At 31.0% G+C, this 19,433-nt stretch overlaps 1 protein-coding gene across 1 annotated transcript in view; it reads left to right on the plus strand.

Moving 5' to 3' along the window:
* The window catches only part of LOC145305988 (uncharacterized), a 162,808-nt gene that overhangs the window by 79,500 nt on the left and 63,875 nt on the right, over positions 1-19,433 (plus strand). The window contains exons 3-4 of the mRNA XM_080147909.1: positions 12,303-12,394; positions 12,629-12,663. Coding sequence (XP_080004035.1) covers positions 12,303-12,394; positions 12,629-12,663 — 127 coding nt within the window. The remainder of the gene's footprint in view (positions 1-12,302; positions 12,395-12,628; positions 12,664-19,433) is intronic.

The following is a 19,433-nucleotide window of genomic DNA, read 5'->3' on the forward strand; positions in this document are numbered from 1 at the left end:
GGACTTTAGTAAATTTTAATTGGCTGATTACTAGACTATAAAAGTTTTAAAGATTTTTAATCAATATAATAGATTTGAAATCTGCATAAAATTTTAAGGATTTTTTATAAAATTAGTTTTTTATATAATTCTTTATTTAAAGGCGCAAATACAAATTAAGTTAAATAATTTTGAGATCTGTGATTGGTGGATTGAAAACTATCTGCGCTCTGATTGGAGAAGCTTAAGTGACGTACATCATTCAACCAATTAGAGCGTAGGTAGTTTCCAATCCAGCTATCCTATTGGTCAAAATTTATTAACTTAAATCGTATTTGCGCCTTTAAATAAAGAATTATATAAAAAACGAATTTTATAAAAAATCCTTAAAATTTTATGCTGATTTCAAATCTATTATATTGATTAAAAATCTGTAAAACTTTTATAGTCTACTGATTACTTAAGTTTCAACCACTAATTTTAATCTACAGAAGAGGTAATTTTGTGTATCATCATTGGGGATGTAGATCAATTTATTGGCCATTGTCTTATCCCTTGTATCCCTGGTTATGATTGCATTCATGAAGCTAAATATAATTTTTCAAATTGAATGCAACATCGAATCAGAGGCAGGGAATAGTTTTCTCAAGAAAAGATTTTACATTGAGACATTGGGCTGTTTATTACACTATCTCACAAAATTTTATAGTAAGTTTTTCGGGAATAGTCCCTTTCGTAACATCGCCCCATAAGGGGCGATTCGTCGTATTTTTAAAATGGCTTTTTATAGGTTATTTTAGGTTAGGTTAGGTTATATTGGGTTAGGTGATTGCCCCACAGGGTTAAGTAATTGGCCACGCAGGGTTACAGCCCCCCGCATGGGCTAGAAATAGGAGATAAGCTACTGTGAAAAATACGAAGAATCGCCCCATAAGGTTCGATGTTACGAAAGGGACTATACCCAGTTTTTCTCATAGGTTGGCTTAACAACTTAATATTTTGATTGGTTGGTTCATTTAATTCAGTGTTAAAACGTTTTAACCACTAGTTGTACTCATCATGAGTTGGGGAAGTACATCAATTAATCGGCCATTGTCTTATCCCTTTAGATCCAGAATGATTTCTACAAATTAAAGATGTTATTAAACAACTAAAAATCATTGTGTAAAAAAAATGTTCTGTTTGTTAAACTTTTTTATTGAAGAAGCTTAATGCCAAATAAAAAATGACGTCATACAATACAAATGACCAATGATAGGTAAATATACATTTTACCATAGATTAATTTGGTCATGATCTTTGGTCATTTTATTGTATGGCGTCATTTTTGATAGACACTGAAAGATGCTTCATTTTATTTTAAGAGTACTCTAATATATCCTTGGACAAACTCAACTTTTTTCATTCCATATTAGGAATACTATTTAATTCAAAAAGATTCGTTTATATACACATTCACAGTTGTTTTAATAATTGCATTTTAATTTTTATTCTGCATATTTGGAATTAAGATGAAGTGTAAGTAAAGAACATATTTGCCAATTGGCTAAAACATGGGGAAATATGTGAGAGAAAAAAAAAGCTAAAAACCTGTCGTATAATATTTTGACCACTTTTTTTATAATACTTAATCATTCTCCATGTTAATGGGAGTATTGACAATAAGTTTTAGCCGCTTACCTTTTATTGGAGCAGAGATAATCACATTTCTCACAAGCATTGACAAATATAAAAATAGCTAAAATATAATGATGGGAGTGTTGACAAAAAATTTCAGCCTTCTATCTTTTATAGGAGCCAAGAAAATCACGTTTCCCCCACTTTGTCTCTAAAAGACGGACGGGCAGACGGCCGGACAGACGGACCGACATTCCGAATTATAGAGTAGCTTTGCTACTAATAAGATGATTAATAGTAAAATTATTTAAAATATTCTTTTTAAAAAATGTTGGTCAAAATTGACCTATTGGATAATTACACTAGAACATTTATCACCTATTTAACAGAAAAGAGCCGAAAAGAAAAATGGACGGTTCATGGAAAAAGGGAATATTTGAATGTTACATGTATCCTATTATTTAAGTAGTTAGCTTTTTTTGTCTATAGCTAAGGATCTCTCTTTTTCTTTACAGGGTATTTATAACTCTTTTGGGGGAGGGTACCACCACCCTTCATAGAAAAATCGAAGAAAATGAAAGTGGTCTAACAAAAATCGATTAGTTGGTACTATTATGTCTTTTTTAAATAATCAAAAATCAAAAGGATATTAACACGAATATAAAAAAAAACTAGTCAAAATCTATTTATTAATTGTGAATTATTAAATAGATTAAATATTAATTTTTCATTTTAGGTATGTTTTATCCAATTTACTGAATCCTTTATCCCTGAAAAATGTTAGAAATTAGTCTAAGATGGAACAAAGATATGTGCCCAAAATTTTTAAATATTTTAATTCACACAAAAATAAAATGAAAAAAAATTTTGTTTTTTTAAATATTTTGTTTCAAACATTTCCGCCAGTATTTTAAGTTTTTTTGATAATTATTGCATTAATAACAGTTTAATAGTTTAATTCAGGGATCTAAAGGGATAAGACAATGGACGATAAATTGATGTACATACCCAATGATGACACACAATATTACCCCTTCTGTAGCGTAAAATTATTGGCTGAAACATTTCAACGCTAAACCAATCAATAAAAATTCACTTAAGTCACCATAGTTATCAAGCCAACGAATAAGAAAACGTTATTATTAATAAATCTTCTAAAATATTTATATTAAAAAATGTGGGAGATAAAGCAACATATTTTTGTTTTGTAAGCTAAGGCCCCGGAGGTATATACATTATACACAATATACAGAGTTCTATCTGGAGTCTCAAAATTTGTTCTTAGTAGTGGAGCTACTCTATAACTAGTTTTGTAAGCCCCGGAGGTATATACACAATATACAGAGTTCTATCTCTAGTCTCAAAATTTGCTCTTAGTAGTGGAGCTACTCTATAACTAGTTCTACAATATACAGAGTTCTATCTGGAGTCTCAAAATTTGTATTTAGTAGTAGAGCTACTCTATAACTAGTTTTATATGCTAAGGCCCCGGAGGTATATAGTCTTAACAACTTTTTGGGACTATAGTGAATTTTGAGTGTTCAATCGTTTTAACAACTAATATTAATCTACAGAAGGAGTATTTTTGTGCATCATCATTGGAGATATACATCAATTTATTGGCCACTGTCTTATACCTTTAGATCCCTGTGTTGCCGCGCTATTTACTGACAAAATTGTCCTTGTCTTACGAACCAAATATTTGCCTCAAAATTTAAAATTTCTACTGCTTTTTTTGCTTGTAAAAACAATACAATTGGTCAATAAAAAAGATTCTGATATTTTGGATTCTCGACCAAGACTTAAAAGACGTTAAAAATTTACATTCTGCTGCTGTAAGTATGTCCTTAGTTGAAATAGTAGGAATGTCATGGCCCCAAACAGGTGCCTTCTTGTACTATATAATATTGCACAGTAACGCCTCTAGGAAGCTCTTTATAGGGCTATACAACAATGACATCATAAAATACAAATGACCAATGATAGGCCAATACACAGACAAATATATTACATATGGCAGGCCAGAATGAGATTTAATTGACCAATGGTAGGTCAGTATGACGTCATTTTTTATAGTCATTTTAAATGGTCGTTAATTTAAAAGTTCTTTTAGGTCAATTCTTCCCTCCAATAAGACCAATCAGTAGAAGCAAAAGTTTTAATATTTTAGTTAATTCTTTTTATATTGTCAAAAAAAAATAATGTCCTACCATTTGTCAATTATAATGTATACTGGCCTGTCATTGGTAATTTAGTCTGGTTATTGGCCTATAATTGGTCATTTGAATTGTATGACGTCATTCTTTTTTTAGAAACTATAAACAGCTTCATTTTAGTTGGAAGGAAAATCCATTTTGATATTTCTATTTATTTCCTTACCTATATTTATAAGCTATAAATACCATATATTATCTCTTAATCTAGTTTAATAACTAGAAATAATTAAGCCACTTAAATCAAATAATAGATACAAGTGGTGTTACACATAGATAAATATCAGGGAAATGAGATATTTAAATGGGATCAAAAAAGGGCAGAAAGGGATAGGACAATGACGGTTAGATTTATCTATAACCGTTTATTCCTTTAATATTTACAAGCTCGTAGTCAGAGTTTCTATCAGAATCTGATACAAGAAATCATTTTAATGATATTAAATTTAATGGAGGGAGGGGACATTTGGCTGTTTATTACACTGGTCCCAAAGTTTATAATAACGTTTTTTTATTCGTTGGCTTAACAACTCTGGGGACTATTATTGAATTTGATTGGTTCTTTCATTGAGTTGAGCATCGAAACGTTTCAACAACTAATTGTGAGGGATAATTTTGTATATCATCATTGGGGATGTACATCAATTTATCGGCCAATTTCTTATCGCTTTAGATCCCTGAAACTTTCTACTTATCTCTTTCTCCTTAATAAATATAGTTAAGATGAATTATTAGAGAATAGCCTGAAGCTGTATGGTCATTTTCAACCACATATTAAGACCACTTTTAGGCGTAGTGCTTCATATAAAACTACAATTCTTAAAACTTTTAGTAAACTAGCGGCTGCGCTCCTAGCATCTAGGAGCTATGTATTCGAAGGAGTAAAGAAAGTAGGAAAAATAGCCTAAAACCAAACTTAGATATAAGAATTAAATAACCTAAAATCATCTAGGAACCTATAAGAAGCTTCCATAAAATTTAGAACTTAATCAGTTCAGTAGTTATCAAAATCTAGAAAAAACCTTAACACTTTTTTTTCATAATTTTTATGGAATAAGAAATTAACTTTTTGGTTGCTATTTAAGACAGAGGTCTGTTTTTTTACTTGATTAAATTTTGAATTATTTGGCGTTACAAATGTGACAATTTTTTTGAAATTATGGTTTTACATATGTATATACACAGAAATTAAGTAATATGTTTGTGTGTGTGTGTATGTGTGTGTGTGTGTGTGTGTGTGTGTGTAAAGAGCATGACATGTATTTCCTATCCAATATAATTCAGGAATCAAGAATTTGAGCAAAGAACTTTCTTGGAAGTTAAATTTTTTCTCGTGGTCAATTCTCTCTTGGTTCTCCAGATAAATAGCTTAAATCAAACCCTGGACAATACCTAAACCCTGGACGTTATGTTTCAAAATTAAATTTAAATACAACATTACTGAGCTCAATGAAAAAGCTTGATAAAGCCTTCCTAGATTTAATATAAAAGGCCTCTTATTCTTCTTTTGGATATTTTAAGAAGCAGCTTATAGTAAATAGTTCTTAATAAAATGATCAATGACCAATGGCCAGTATACATATTACCATGGGTCAATTAAAAAGAATACTGGCTTGTCATTGATCATTTGTGCTGAATGACATCATTTTTTATTAGGCACTATAAGCTGCCTAATATTTTAATCCTGAAATACAAAAAAAATGTTAAAAAGTAATTTATCCCTTTAACCATGACCGGAATTAAAATTTTGTATGATTTTAATACGTGTCATTAAATCACAGAGGGGTTCACTTTTTTATTCAAGGTTTAACCAGGGATATCAATGGATAAGACAATGGCCGATAAATGGATGTACATCCCCTATGATGATACACAAAATAACCCCTTCTGTAGATTACAATTAGTGGTTGAAACATTTGGACACTCAACTAAATGAATCAATTAATCAAAATTCAATAAAAGTCCCCTAGGTTGTTAAGCCATCGAATAAGAAAACGTAAGAAAACTTAGGAGACTAGTGTAAAAACAGCCTAATGTCCCCTCTCTCTCTCTCTGGGGGATAAGACAATTAAAGATTAATTTTGTTAAACGTACATTTATGCCTTTGTAGCATATTTATAATCTGGAAATTTTGTTGATTTATCTAATCCTGATAAAAAGAATATTTATATATAAATTATAGTAATTTAAATTTTAAAACGTGATATTTGAGTTTCCTACTTTTCAAGGTTTCTACACTTAAAAATGACACGATATGTTATTAAATAAAGCTTTTAAGTTGAATATATAGCTTGGAACATTGGGCTGTTTATTACACTAGTCCTCAAAGTTTTCTTAATCCTTGAAATAAAAACTTTTGATTTTGATTCACTAAGTTATGTGTCCATACATTTAAACTAATAATTGTAATCTCAAAAGGGGTAATTTTGTGTATCATCATTGGAGATGTACATCAATTTACCAACCATTGTCTTTTGATAAATTTATTCGACCTTTTTAGAGATCTGAAGTAACATACAATCAAATTTTAATCATTCTTATTTTAGTAAATGCATCTGTCCATTTTAGAGATTTTAAACAACACACAGTTGGACAATCATCCAACTACTTTACTATTTAATGAATTAAAGGATGCAATCAAGTGTCAGGTTTTACCTATCCTTTCATTTCTCTCTTCAACATGTTTACATACAGGGATCTAAAGGGATAAGACAATGGCCGATAATTTAATGTCCATCCCCAATGATGATACACAAAATTACAATCAGAGGTTGAAATGTTTGGACATCAACTTTATGAACCAACCAATCAAAATTCAATAGAAATCCCTATAGTTGTTTAGCAAACGAATAAGAAAACGTTATTATAAAACTTTGGGGACTAGTGTAATAGACAGTCTAATATCCCCTTACTCCCTGGCATTTATGCATCTTGCCTCTTTAGAAATGCAGCTACACTATAAATGGGAAAAGTCTGTCCTTCATTTTTTATTATGTTTTATCAAGCGTTAATGTGTTCTCATAAAAATAATAATTTCTTGATATAAAACTAGCGACAAGGCCACTAGAGGCATCTTTGATCACGTAAAATGTTTTCTTTTCAATCTCCGTTAAGATCAGCTGTTTATCAAAAATATTTTTTCGCCTGTAAAGTAGAACCATATAGTGAGATCCTTTGTTACAGACATTCTAACAAAAAGAAAACAGACAAACGTCCTGTTACTTTATTATAAGGATTAAATAACTTTATGTTGCTGAGCTACTTGCGGATATAATTATCTTTTTTTATTGATTCTAACCCTTTTATCTTCTTTTATTTGGTTTATTCTGGACATTCAATCATTCAGTGTTTGTTCAAATTCAATAAAAGTTATTTATCGCATAGTATTAAAAACAGCATTTCGCGGATATAAAAATGTATAATCATAAGATTAAAACCAGTTTTATATTGGTAGAAAACTGGATATAATACGATGTTATACATAATTTTTCAGTGTGGCTGAGAACCGGTTCTACTCCACCTTCTTAATTAAACACAATAAATATTATTTACCCTATCCTTTTTAAAAAAGCAAGGAAAAAATAAAACCATTGAATTCATTTTCTTTAATGTCTTATTTAATCAAAGTAAGCTATTTTTGGTTTTGGCTACTGTCAATAAATGCCAGCTTTATGTGGACACCAAGCCGATAAGTGCATTGAAATCAAAGTCCAAGAGATCTCCCACTGTCAAAGATAAAAGGATCAGCGAGAGAGGGGACAATGTTATATTTATTACACTAGTCCCCAAAGTTTTGAAATGGCGTTTTCATATTCGTTGGCTAACCAACTTTGGAAACTTTAGTGAAATTTTATTGATTGCGTTATTTAGTTGAGTGTTCAAACGTAAATTTCAACCACCAATTTTAATCTAAAAAGAGTTAATTTTGTGTATCATCATTGGGGATGTACATAAATTTATCGGCTATTGTCTTATCCCTTTAGATTCCTTTAAAAGGATGGTTCCTGGAAGAGTTTTTAAGATTATCATTCCAGTGTATAAGTATTCGATTAAAGCCTTTGATCATTCCGTTAAGCTACTATTTTTATCTACTTAGAAAGAGCCTTTCAAGTTTTCAACTTTGTTTTCTAAGTAGTAACTATTTGGTTACTGGCATGGAGGAAATATTAGCTGAAAAAGGGAGCTACACTCACTTTTTGGCTTATTTCTGAAATTCTAAGACAAATACTTTTTACAAAGATGTATTAAAGAAAAAATGAACGTATAAACATATTTGTTCTTGTTTTTACGTGTTGATTACATTTTGAAAACTAACTGCTGTAAAAAAAGTGCATAATTCAAAAGTAGGAAATCATTTTATTATTGTCTAATTTAAATGAATTTTTAAAAAAACTTAGCTAGATTTTAAATTAAATCAATAATAGATAGGTTTGACTTTTAAATACATTGTATTTAAATTCGATTGAAGCTTTAAGTTGTTTAATGTACAATCAATTCTTTTGTGCATTTCTTGCATAGACGGGTGGGGTTTTTAAATAAAAAGTTATTTGAAAATATCTAGTTGAGTATTTTTTATACTTAAAATTTTTACATATATGTAGATACGGAATCACCATAAAAACCAGCCTTCTATCTAAAATAGCAGCCAAGTGTGTACAATTTTCCTTTAACAATCTTAGATTTTTTTTACAAAAATCGGCCGTTTTTCTTCAATAGAAGCCGATAAATTCTTGGTTTCCCATACCATGTCTAACAAAAGGACGGAATAACATTTCAAATTATTGTGTAGATTCGTTACTAATGAAAACATATTTTAAAAGCAACATGATATGAATTACTGGCTCTATCATTCTATTTTTGCGTTCAATACTTCTTTTTTTAAAATCTAAACCTTTGAATATGTAAAAAAAAATTTTCAATAATTTTATTTCCATGATACATTATTCTGTCCTTGATAAAATGCAGGAATCTAAAGGGATAAGACAATGACAGATAATTTCATGTACATCCCTAATAATGAAACACTAAATTAGCCCTTCTGTAGATGACACAATAAAAACTGTCCCGAATTTGTATTAATTTTGAGGAACACGACTCCAGTTACGTCATATTTTTCTTTCCCGAAAAAGGGAAGGGGGAAAGAAAAAAAAGGGAAGGGGGGAAGAAAAAAGAGATGGGAGAAAAGGGGGTTTTCCCCATCTCTTTTGAAGAGATTTTCTTCCCCCCTTTCCTTTTTCGGGAAAGAAAAATATGACGTCACTGGAGTCGTGTTCCTCAAAATTAATACAAATTCGGGACAGTTTTTATTGTGTCGTAGATTATAGTTAGTAGTTGAAACGTTTGAACACTCAATTCAATAAATCAACCAATCAAAATTTACTAAAGTCCCAAAAGTTGTTAAGCCAACGAATAAGAAATAAGAGTTATAAAACTTTGGGGACTAGTGTAATAAACAGTTCATTGTCCCCTCTCTCTCTCTGATAAATTATGTACGTGCCTCGTATTTCATTAACAATTCAATGCTCTCTTATTGATTGCTATTTTTGAATTCAATCAAGGATACGTGAATAGGTTAATAGAAGATTAATCTTCCTTCTTTTTAATAAAGACTTTTTTTGTCCTGTGTGGTTTATCTTTTGGGGAAAAATATTGACCATCTACCATCCCTTTCTAAGATTAGTTTAAAAAGAAAAATATTTTTTTTTTTTGAGGGGGAGGGTGGATTTTTTTTCTAGTTATAAACATTCCTAGGACCTATGAGTAGCTATCCTGTAAAGGAAAACCAAATCGATTCAGCGAGATCCTTACAAACAGACAGACAGACATTATATTACTTTTAATATGTCAACAATATAATAGGAATACAGTAAAGTAAAACTTTTAATACTGGGATGCAGGGGATATTGGGCTGTTTATTTCACTAGTCCCCAAAGTTTTATATTAACATTTTCTTATTCGTTGGCTTAACAATTTTGGGGACTTTTAGCTGAGTGCCAAAACTTTTCTACCACTAATTATTATGTACAGAAGCGGTAATTTTGTATATCATCAATTTGTCGGCAATTTTCTTATGTTTTTAGATCCCTGCTTTCAAGATCTGCTAAAATTTACTTTAAAAGTTAGTTTGCTCGTCTGAAGTCTTCAATTAAAAAAGAAGTAAAAACTAATTTACAAGAAAACGTAAAATCTTTGTTTTAAGCATAATTAACTGATTTACACAAAATATTTTCTTGATTAAAAACTTGTTTTTCTTTTTTTTAAGTTTGCAAAATCAACAAGAACAAACAATCATTTTATTAAAGAAAATTACAGAATTTATAAAGTAAAAGCTTTAGGGTTAGGTATTAGAATAAAACAATAGCGGGGGGAGGGGGTTAAATGTATGTATGTATATTTCAAATTCAATTATTATACATATGACAACGTTTATGTAAGTTTATAGAAGAAAAAACAATTACAATTAATCATAAATCATAATCATAAATCATTAATCATAAATAACTGTATATTCCCATCCCGAGGACCCTGTGCTTACTTTCAATTGGGTCTTTAAAAATCAACCAATAGCGTCTTGAATGTTTACACAGCCAAATTGCTACATAAGAGCAAAAAGCAAAAAGATAATATAATGGGAATTTGTTTTAAAAATATCAAATATTTACTAATGAAGTACATTGTTATAAATTCAATGAGTAGCTGCGCTAATAAATCTTAATTACTCTTTTCTTCTTCATACTAGAGATAGGTCAAAAAGCAGGGATTTAAAGGGATAAGACAACGGCAGATAAATTGATGTACATTCCCACTGATGATATACAAAATTGCCCCTTCTGTTGATGACAATTAGTGGTTGAAACGTTTAAACACTCAACTTAATTAACCAACCAATCAACATTCAATAAGGTCCCCAAAGTTGTTGCGAATAGGAAAAAGTCATTATTAAACTTTGGGGACTCGTGTAATAAACAGCCCATTGTCCCCTCTCTCCCTGGTTATTACTGAAATATAATTTTTGTAATTGTAAAGATAACATAAATTATCTCTATTGCCATATACCTGTATCCCTATTTCTTGAGAGATAAGATACAGGGACGAAGGGGATATTGGGCTGTTTATTACACGAGTCCCCAAAGTTTTATAATATCATTTCCTTATTCGTTGCCTCAACAACTTTATGGACTTTTATTGAATTTGATTTGTTGGTTCATTAATTTGAGTGCCAAACGTTTTAACCTCTAGTTGTAACCTACAGAAGGGGTAACCTTGTGTATCATTATTGGGGATGTACATCAATTTATCGGCCATTGCCCTATATACCTGTATTCATGAGAGATAAGATAAGAGAGTAATGTCCTAATCATAACTTTTTACACTTGAACTTTTCAAGGCCAAATTAATATTATCAGAATTTAAAGAATGATAAAGTTACAACTTTTTTCTATAATAAGCATGATTTTATTTGAACAAAATGTTTTGTTTGTCTCACATTTCCAAGTAAAGGCAATCTGTTATTTGCATCATTCTACTAGATAAAGTAGTAAATTTTATGTAACTTAGAATTTTTATAACTACTATCCAATTGAGTTTTACATTTTTTGGAAGCTTCACATAGGTCCCCGGAGGGTTTTGAGCTATTTGATTTCAAAATTTAAGTCTTGGAATGGTTTTACTGCCGAGCTCCTAGATGCTAGGGGTGCAGACGCAAATAAATAATATGATAATAATGATTTAATAAAATTTTTAAATAACGAAAAAGTTATGGGCAAAATTTTTTTAGGCGCATTTTCTTTTTGTGTATAAGACGAAACGCTGAAAATTAAGTCTCAATTTTTTTATACTAATATGTGGCATTTTTTATCACATTTTATTATAACTTTATTCCGTAATAAGTGTGTTTTGATTGTAAATTATTACAACTGTATCTTATTTTTAATTGCTTTATAATGATACGCTTATTTTTATAGATGTCTTTTATTATAAAGTTAGGTACAGTAAAATTAAGGCTCTGATTATCATTAATAATTTTAATTTCTTAAGATATTTTGGCACTTTCCCTAAATTTGATACGAAAGCAATATTTAAGCAGCTCCTAGTGCTTATAAGAAAATGACATCATACAATTGAAAATGACCATTGATAGGCATTTATACATGTTACCATTGGTCAATATAATTGTATACTAGCCTATCATTGGTCATTTATATTGTATGACGTCATTTTTTATGGGCACTATAAGCTGCATCCACAATATTTTTGGATCATGAATAGAAAACGAAGTACCTGGTTTCGTCGTATTTTCAAAGTAGATTTTTCCTATTTCTAGCTGCTGCTGGGGGCTCTAACCCTGCGAGGCCATAATTAACGTTTACTTAACCTAACCTAAAATAAACTATCAAAAGCTACTGTGAAAATACTTCGTTTTCTTTCCATGGTCCATATTTTATTATTCAGATAAAATATTATTTTGTAATATAAATTATTTTTTTGTTTCAGATTTTACTTTCCCTCTGGAAACCCTGCTGGTAAACCTGGCCTGGAACAATCTATACAGAAATTCAACGAAGCTTTCAACAAGCATAAAACAGGCAAACATTATTTACAAAAAAAGGCTAAAAAAGAATTTAAAATAAATTGTTTCATATTTATTAGCTTAAATGTATTCAAGAACGAATATTATAACCAGTTCTGTTAGCCTAGGCCTTCGGCCTCTCGGGGCTAACAAAACTGGTTTGAAACTTTCATTTTCAAATTTACGGAAAAATACGATGCTAAAAATGAATATTAAAATTTAGCCTTTTAAGTAAATAATACTTTGATAGGAGCCACTCTGGAACAGTTGGGACAAATACTTAAGGTAAGGAAATAATAGTTTTTTTTTCATTTATGTACACAGTTGTTCTGGAATCTGTAAATAATTCCATATAAGCTGCATTAACGAAAAAAAGTCCAGAGGTGGATTCTTTAAAAAATAATAGGGTTGCTGCATCGCTGGTGAGGCAAAATTGTTTTTGTTAAAAAAATCCTTCAAAATCACATAATAAATCTACAACTTTTTAGGATTTTATTTTATTTTGAGGATTTTTCACTAAAACAATTTTGCCTCACCAGCGATGCAGCTACCCATTTTTTTAAAGAATCCAACGCAGATATCGGTCGGTCAAACATACATATTCAAGTTTTAGTTGTGTACCATCTTTTAAAGACAATTTAAAAAGTTTTCTTCGACATTTATTTTATTTTTTATATTAACTTAAATATATTCTGCAAAAACATTTTAAACATGCTAATTCTTAATCTCAGAAATCAAATGAGTTAATCTTTTCAATATTTCATTTCCTTTTTGCGAGTAAAAAATGTATTGAAATTTTTTTACGTCATTCGGTTAAAAAGATCTTTCATTCAAATAAATAAACCGTTCAGCTTTTTTCACAAAAACTTGTCTGCTGCAATTCTACTCTTTAATTTACATTTTAAACATTTTGGTTGATATAACTAGAGATTTAAAGGGATAAGACAATGGCCGATGAATTGATGTACATCCCCATCGATGATACACAAAATTACTCCTTTATATTAAAATTAGTTGTTTGAACGCTTCAACACTCACCTTAATGAACCAACCAATCAAAATTCACCACAAAAGTCCCCAAAGTTGTTAAGCCATCGAATAAGAAAGCGTTATCATAAAACTTTGGGGACTAGTATAATAAACAGTCCATTGTCCCCTCTTTTTCTCTCTCTGTGATATAATTCATCCAGAAACGATCATAAACAGGAAAATATAGATTAATTTTGTGTGCTTGATATACCTGAGAAATTGTTATTTTGAATAGCGTAAAGACATACTCACTTTTGCTGCGATACAACTATTCTTACTATCCTTGTTTTGATTACAGAAAATATCATCAAAATAAATAAAATATGTTATATATAGGTCCTGTGAGGGTTTTTCAAATTTAAGTCTTTGGTTGGTTTTAGGCTATTTTGCCCCTAGATGCCTCTAGGGGCGTAGCCTTTAGTATAAGTAAGCTTATTAAAATCAAAGGCCGTATTAACACTCTTTTAATATCTAATATTAATGAGCCACTCAACCAACAGAACCTCAATAATTTTTTAAATCTCACTTGACCAACAAAAATATTTGTAGCGTGCTAAATTGTTGTTAAAGAAAACCTAATTTTCAGCCATTTCTTTAGCTCCTATCTATTAGGATTAAGATTTTATCTTTTAAAAGTCAGGAATAAGGGAATCCTCAATATTAAAAAAACATTTTGAGAAGTTTCAAAAAATATTTCACATATCTAAGAAGTGAAGAGTATTAATATCCGCTGGATTAAAACCAGTTCTAAGCCATACTAAAAAACCAAATTCATGTATTGTATCATATTATATCCAGTTTTCTACGAATATAAAAATGTACAGTTATAAAAATTAAAACCAGTTTTGTTAGTCCGTGCCTTCGGTATCTCGGGGAAAATAAAACTGGTTTTAAATTTATAATTGTACATTTTTATATCCACAGAAAGCTGTTTATAATACGATGCGATAAATAGTTAAACCTAAACATTAATAAGAGTTACAAAATAATATATTACACAGGATAATATTTATATGGGGGCAAGGTTATCTTCAAATAGAACAAAACATACCCAGAAACAACACTTAGGTCTCATAAAAAAATATTTTAATTAGTTAGTTATTAAAGCGAATTTAGTTGGATTTAATCTGCCAAAGAAATGGCCTAATGATCAAACCTAAGCTCCGATAAAATAAAACTGTATGATAAGTTGGTCAACTTACTAATTTCTTTTTCCCTGATCGTAGCACTCATGTCTAGGATCGAAAGATAGTTAGATATCAGGGATCTAAAGGGATAAGACAATACTCGATAAATTGATATTCATTCACAATGATAATGCACAAAATTATCCCTTTTGTAGCGTAAAATTAGTTGTTTAAAAGTATGAACACTCAACTTAATAAACCAACCAAACATAATTCACTAAAGTTCCCTAAATTGTTAAGTCAACGAATACGGAAAGGTTATTATAAAACTTTGGGGACTAGTGTAATATAAGCCCAATGTCCTCTCTCCCTCTCTGGTTAGAAACACTCATGTTCACAGATACAAGGATAAGCCAATGGAAAATAAAACAATGTCTCTTTTTCCCCAATTCTTTTTTGTCCTGGGTATTAGGTTAAGTAACACCCATCAGACAACCAACTCTTTGGTTGCACGACCTTTGTCTGAAAGTCCTAACTGTGCATGGAAACAGGTTGCGCCTGTTTTTTGCCGAGACATTCCCCCTACGCTAACTAATAATGTCTTGCATCTGACATAACAGCAGTAGTATTAGGGATAAAATTAATATATATTCCATACACCTATCCCTGTATCTGTGAGCATGTCTTAAGAACTGATAGATGGGCCAGATATAATCAAAGCAGTCCTTGATGCCCCAAGTTTTGAAACTAATAATACATACATGTGTTTGGCTACGCCCCTAGAGGCATCTAGGGACATCTAGGTGAAGTCGCCCCCCCCCCCTACATTAAATATAAGCTTTAAAAAGAAAAATGCTGGGGGTCTTTTTTTCTATGAGTGATTTTTCTTGGGAGGGTGGTGGTACCATCCCCCAAATTAATTATAAACCTTCCTAGGACATAAGAGTAGCTATCCTGTAAAGGAGAAACATATCTATTCAGCAAGATCCTTCGGTACAAACAGACAGACAAACAGACGATAGACATCCTGTTACTTTATTATAAGGATTTATAAGAGTTTATCTTATGATAATATTATAAAACATTATGTTGTTAGATCAAAGTAAAACAAATCAAAGAGTTTAATTGTCTTGATTGTACATTTATTTACACTTTTTATTGCCATAAAAGGCAGGGATGTTGCACTTAGAGAATACATAGTTTGCCTTAAATCCTTTTGGCAGTAATAAACATTATTTATAAATTCAGATCCTGCATAAAATGCAGAAAAAACAATAAAATTTTTTAAATAATGGTAATCTTGAAAATATTTTTTGCGTTTATTTGCCCCTTTCTTTTGGTTGTACACAGGGACGAAGTGTACACTGGGCTCTTTTTATTACACTAGTCCCCAAAGTTTTATAATAGCGTTTGGGTACCTCTATTGAATTTCGATTGGTTGTTTCTTTGAGTTGGATGTCCAGACGTTTCAACCACTACTTGTAATTCATAGAAGTTGTAATTTTTTGTATCATCACTGTGGATGTACATCAATATTTTGGGCCATTGTCTTTTCCCTTTAGATCCCTAGGTTGTACACTATCTGTATTATCCTTGATGTGTTACATACAACATCACACTATCAATCTATTCTTATTTAAAGCAATTGATATTTTATTACTTGATTTTCATGTACTCGGATAAAGTAATGCTCGCAGCTGGCTAAAATAACTATATCCTACCCAACCCCCTTCACCCCATCCCCTCCCCTTCTACTGGATGAATGAACCAATAAATGAGGTCCATTAGCAAGCTAAATTATATCCATTTTTAAAGCGAGGCTTTTCATAAGACTTTCTTGTTGGTAGGTGAGTTGTGATGTAAATTTAGGAATACTTTGTATTAGGTTTGTTACATTTATTAATAAGCTTTATTAATAAATCATAATCTATGCATATGCTTGATTTTTCATATTAAAATTATTTAAGTTTTTCCATCATTGAAGTATGAATTAAAAGTCTATCTATCTATTGTAACAGAAAATATGAATGTTATGAATTTGAAATTCTTCTTAAGTTGGGCAGATGAAAAGTATTTTCTTTCTTTACCTATTATCCAGAGAGTTATTGGACAATGGGCTGTTTATTACACTAGTCCCCCAAGTTTTATAATACCGTTTTCTTATTTTGATTATTAAGTTTGTTATTTGTTTATTTTAAACGTTTCAACCACTAATTTTAATCTACAGCAGTGGTAATTTAGTGTATTATAATTGGGGATGTACATAAATTTTTCGACCATTGTTTTATCCCTTTAATTCACTGCTATTAACTCTATCTAAATATGTATACATATATCAAACATACAAAGTAGAACGATGACTCTCAGTGTATCTGTGTTGAGCTTTAGATCTTTGTAACCACTGAACCGACGAGGTTGCGCTTCTTAAAAACACTTGGTGCGAAGCCCCTAGAGACTAGATGTTAAGCCATTCGTATTCTCAAAAATTGGATCATTTTATATTATTTTAAAAGACCATGACTAACTTTTATTAAAAGATAGAATTTTTTATCGACCCAACTTATGAATGTGTTGGTTTAATCAAGCCTTGATCAAACCGAATTCCTTGAATTCTCTATCAATACACAGTTCGTATCCTCCTTTTATTATTAGGACTTAAGTTTAATGAGGTGCAATGGTTGTAGAAGTTCTTTGTTGTAAGTTAACTAATTTTGGAAGTATATTCAATCCCTTTAAAGTTACTATATTAACACAGCCAAGTCGCTACAAAAGAGCAGATAGTAATTTTAAGCAGTCGAAAAAGGGGGATCCAGGTAATTGTCTGGGTTATACATCTAAATGTATAGATTTATTCTTACGACTTTTTTAATGTTATAAAATTTGTTTGAAATTTAGACAAATAACATTGATATGTCAAGTAATTTGATGTGATTGTGTGTATTAAACAGTAATTATAGAGTAGCTGCGCTATTAAAAAGTGAAAAATTCTAGGGGGACATTGGGCTGTTTATTTCACTAGTCCCCAAAGTATTATTATAACGTTTTCTTATTCGTTGTCTCCACAACTTCGGGTACTTTTAGTGAATTTTGATCAGATGGTTTATTTGGTCGAGTGTCCAAACGTTTCAACCACTAATTGTAATCTAGAGAATGGATGATTCTGTGTATCATCATTAGGGATGTGCATCAATTCATCGGCCATTGCCTTATCCCTTTAGATCCCTGGTGGAAACTGCAAATAATAATGTTTAGAGTAACCTTAATCTTGAACTTGTAAATTAAATCACAATAATTGTGGTCACTACTAAGCTCTGACTAAGCTGGGATATAGGGAGAAGTCAGTGGCATATAAATAAACATCTACAATACAAAGTATAACGATGTAAACAAATAAAAAAGTTAATAATGGTATCTTTATAATAAAGTAACAGGATGTTTGTGTGTCTGTGTGTTTGTTTGTACCGAAGGATCTCGCTAACCGCTGAACCGATCGGGTTCTCCTTAACAGGGTCGCTTCTCATAGGTCCCGGGAAGGTTTATAACCATTTTGGGGGAGGGTACCACCACCCTCCCAAGAGAAATAATAATATATTGAAATTATTGAAAGTTTAGAGACTCCTACGTAACATTGCGAGATATCGTATAAAGAGACTCTTACGCAACATATCGTAGAAACTTGAACGCAACAAAAAAACAAACATTTAAATTGCCACTAGAGGCTTCTAGCCGCTAGTAATGGTATATTGTAGTTACTAAAGTAACAGGATGCCTGTTCAGTTGTCGTTTATTGCTGGACTTATAGTTCTATTAGTGTGTATTGATCCAGGGCAGGTTTTTGATTATTTGGCCGCGGCATAACTAAAAACGGTTCGTACTGCTGCTATGTCAGGTGCGTGATATTAATAGATAGAGTAGTAGGAATGCCTTGGGCCCAAAACAGGCGTTGCGCAGTTAGTACATCTCAGATAAAGGTCGTGCAATCAAAGTGTTGGTTGTCTGATGGGTGTTACTTAACCTAATACTCTTGATGTTTGGACGGAAAAAGTAGAGCTGTTGGGCCTGGCTTTATAATGTCATGGACAGCAGTCTCATCCGTATGAGATAACATAACCATTTCTTATTAACCTATCCTTTTCTACCTGATGTAACAACATGAAAACGAGACCATATGGGATGGACATTAACACCGGTTTCTGTCGTCTATTTCTTTCAAATTACAGAAAAAAATTCTAAAGAAACTTCTAAAATGTCAAGTGATATAACAATAACAAAATATTTTTAGAACCAGCTCAAGTTAAATGTTTATCCTTATATTATTGTTTTTTTTATTGTGCGAAATTTTTATTCTTCCGGGTTATTAAACAATATTAAACAATTATCTGATTTCAGGAAAATAGGAATTATTGATATACTGGCCTACCATTGGTCAATAAAAATGTAGACTGGCCTGCAATTGGTAAATTGGTCTGTGTACTGGCCTAATTGTTAATAGAATCACAACTTATAAATTCAGTCAATATCTATTTCTGTACCAAAGGATCTTGCTAACCGTTGAAACGATATTGTTCTCCTTTACATTGAAGATTCTCAAAGGTCCTGGGAAGGTTTCTATAATGGGGAAGGGCACCACCATCCCCTAAAGAAAAAAATAACCCCCTTAAAAATTTAACAAAATTGAAACTTGGGTGGTTTGACTTCCAAACCCCTCCCCCACTTTAGGGGTCAATAAAGGCCTTTGGGGGGTGTAGCCGCTAGTTTTAAATATAATACTGAAGCATATTGTTCATATTTAATACACATAATGTATTTAATGTCAGAGAGAGAGGGGACAATGGGCTGTTTATTACACTAGTCTCCAAAGTTTTATAATAAAGTTTTTTTATTTGTTGGCCTAACAAC

Source organism: Acartia tonsa, chromosome 2, assembly GCF_053477335.1.
Source record: "Acartia tonsa isolate MP-2025a chromosome 2, ASM5347733v1, whole genome shotgun sequence".
NCBI lineage: Eukaryota > Metazoa > Arthropoda > Copepoda > Calanoida > Acartiidae > Acartia > Acartia tonsa.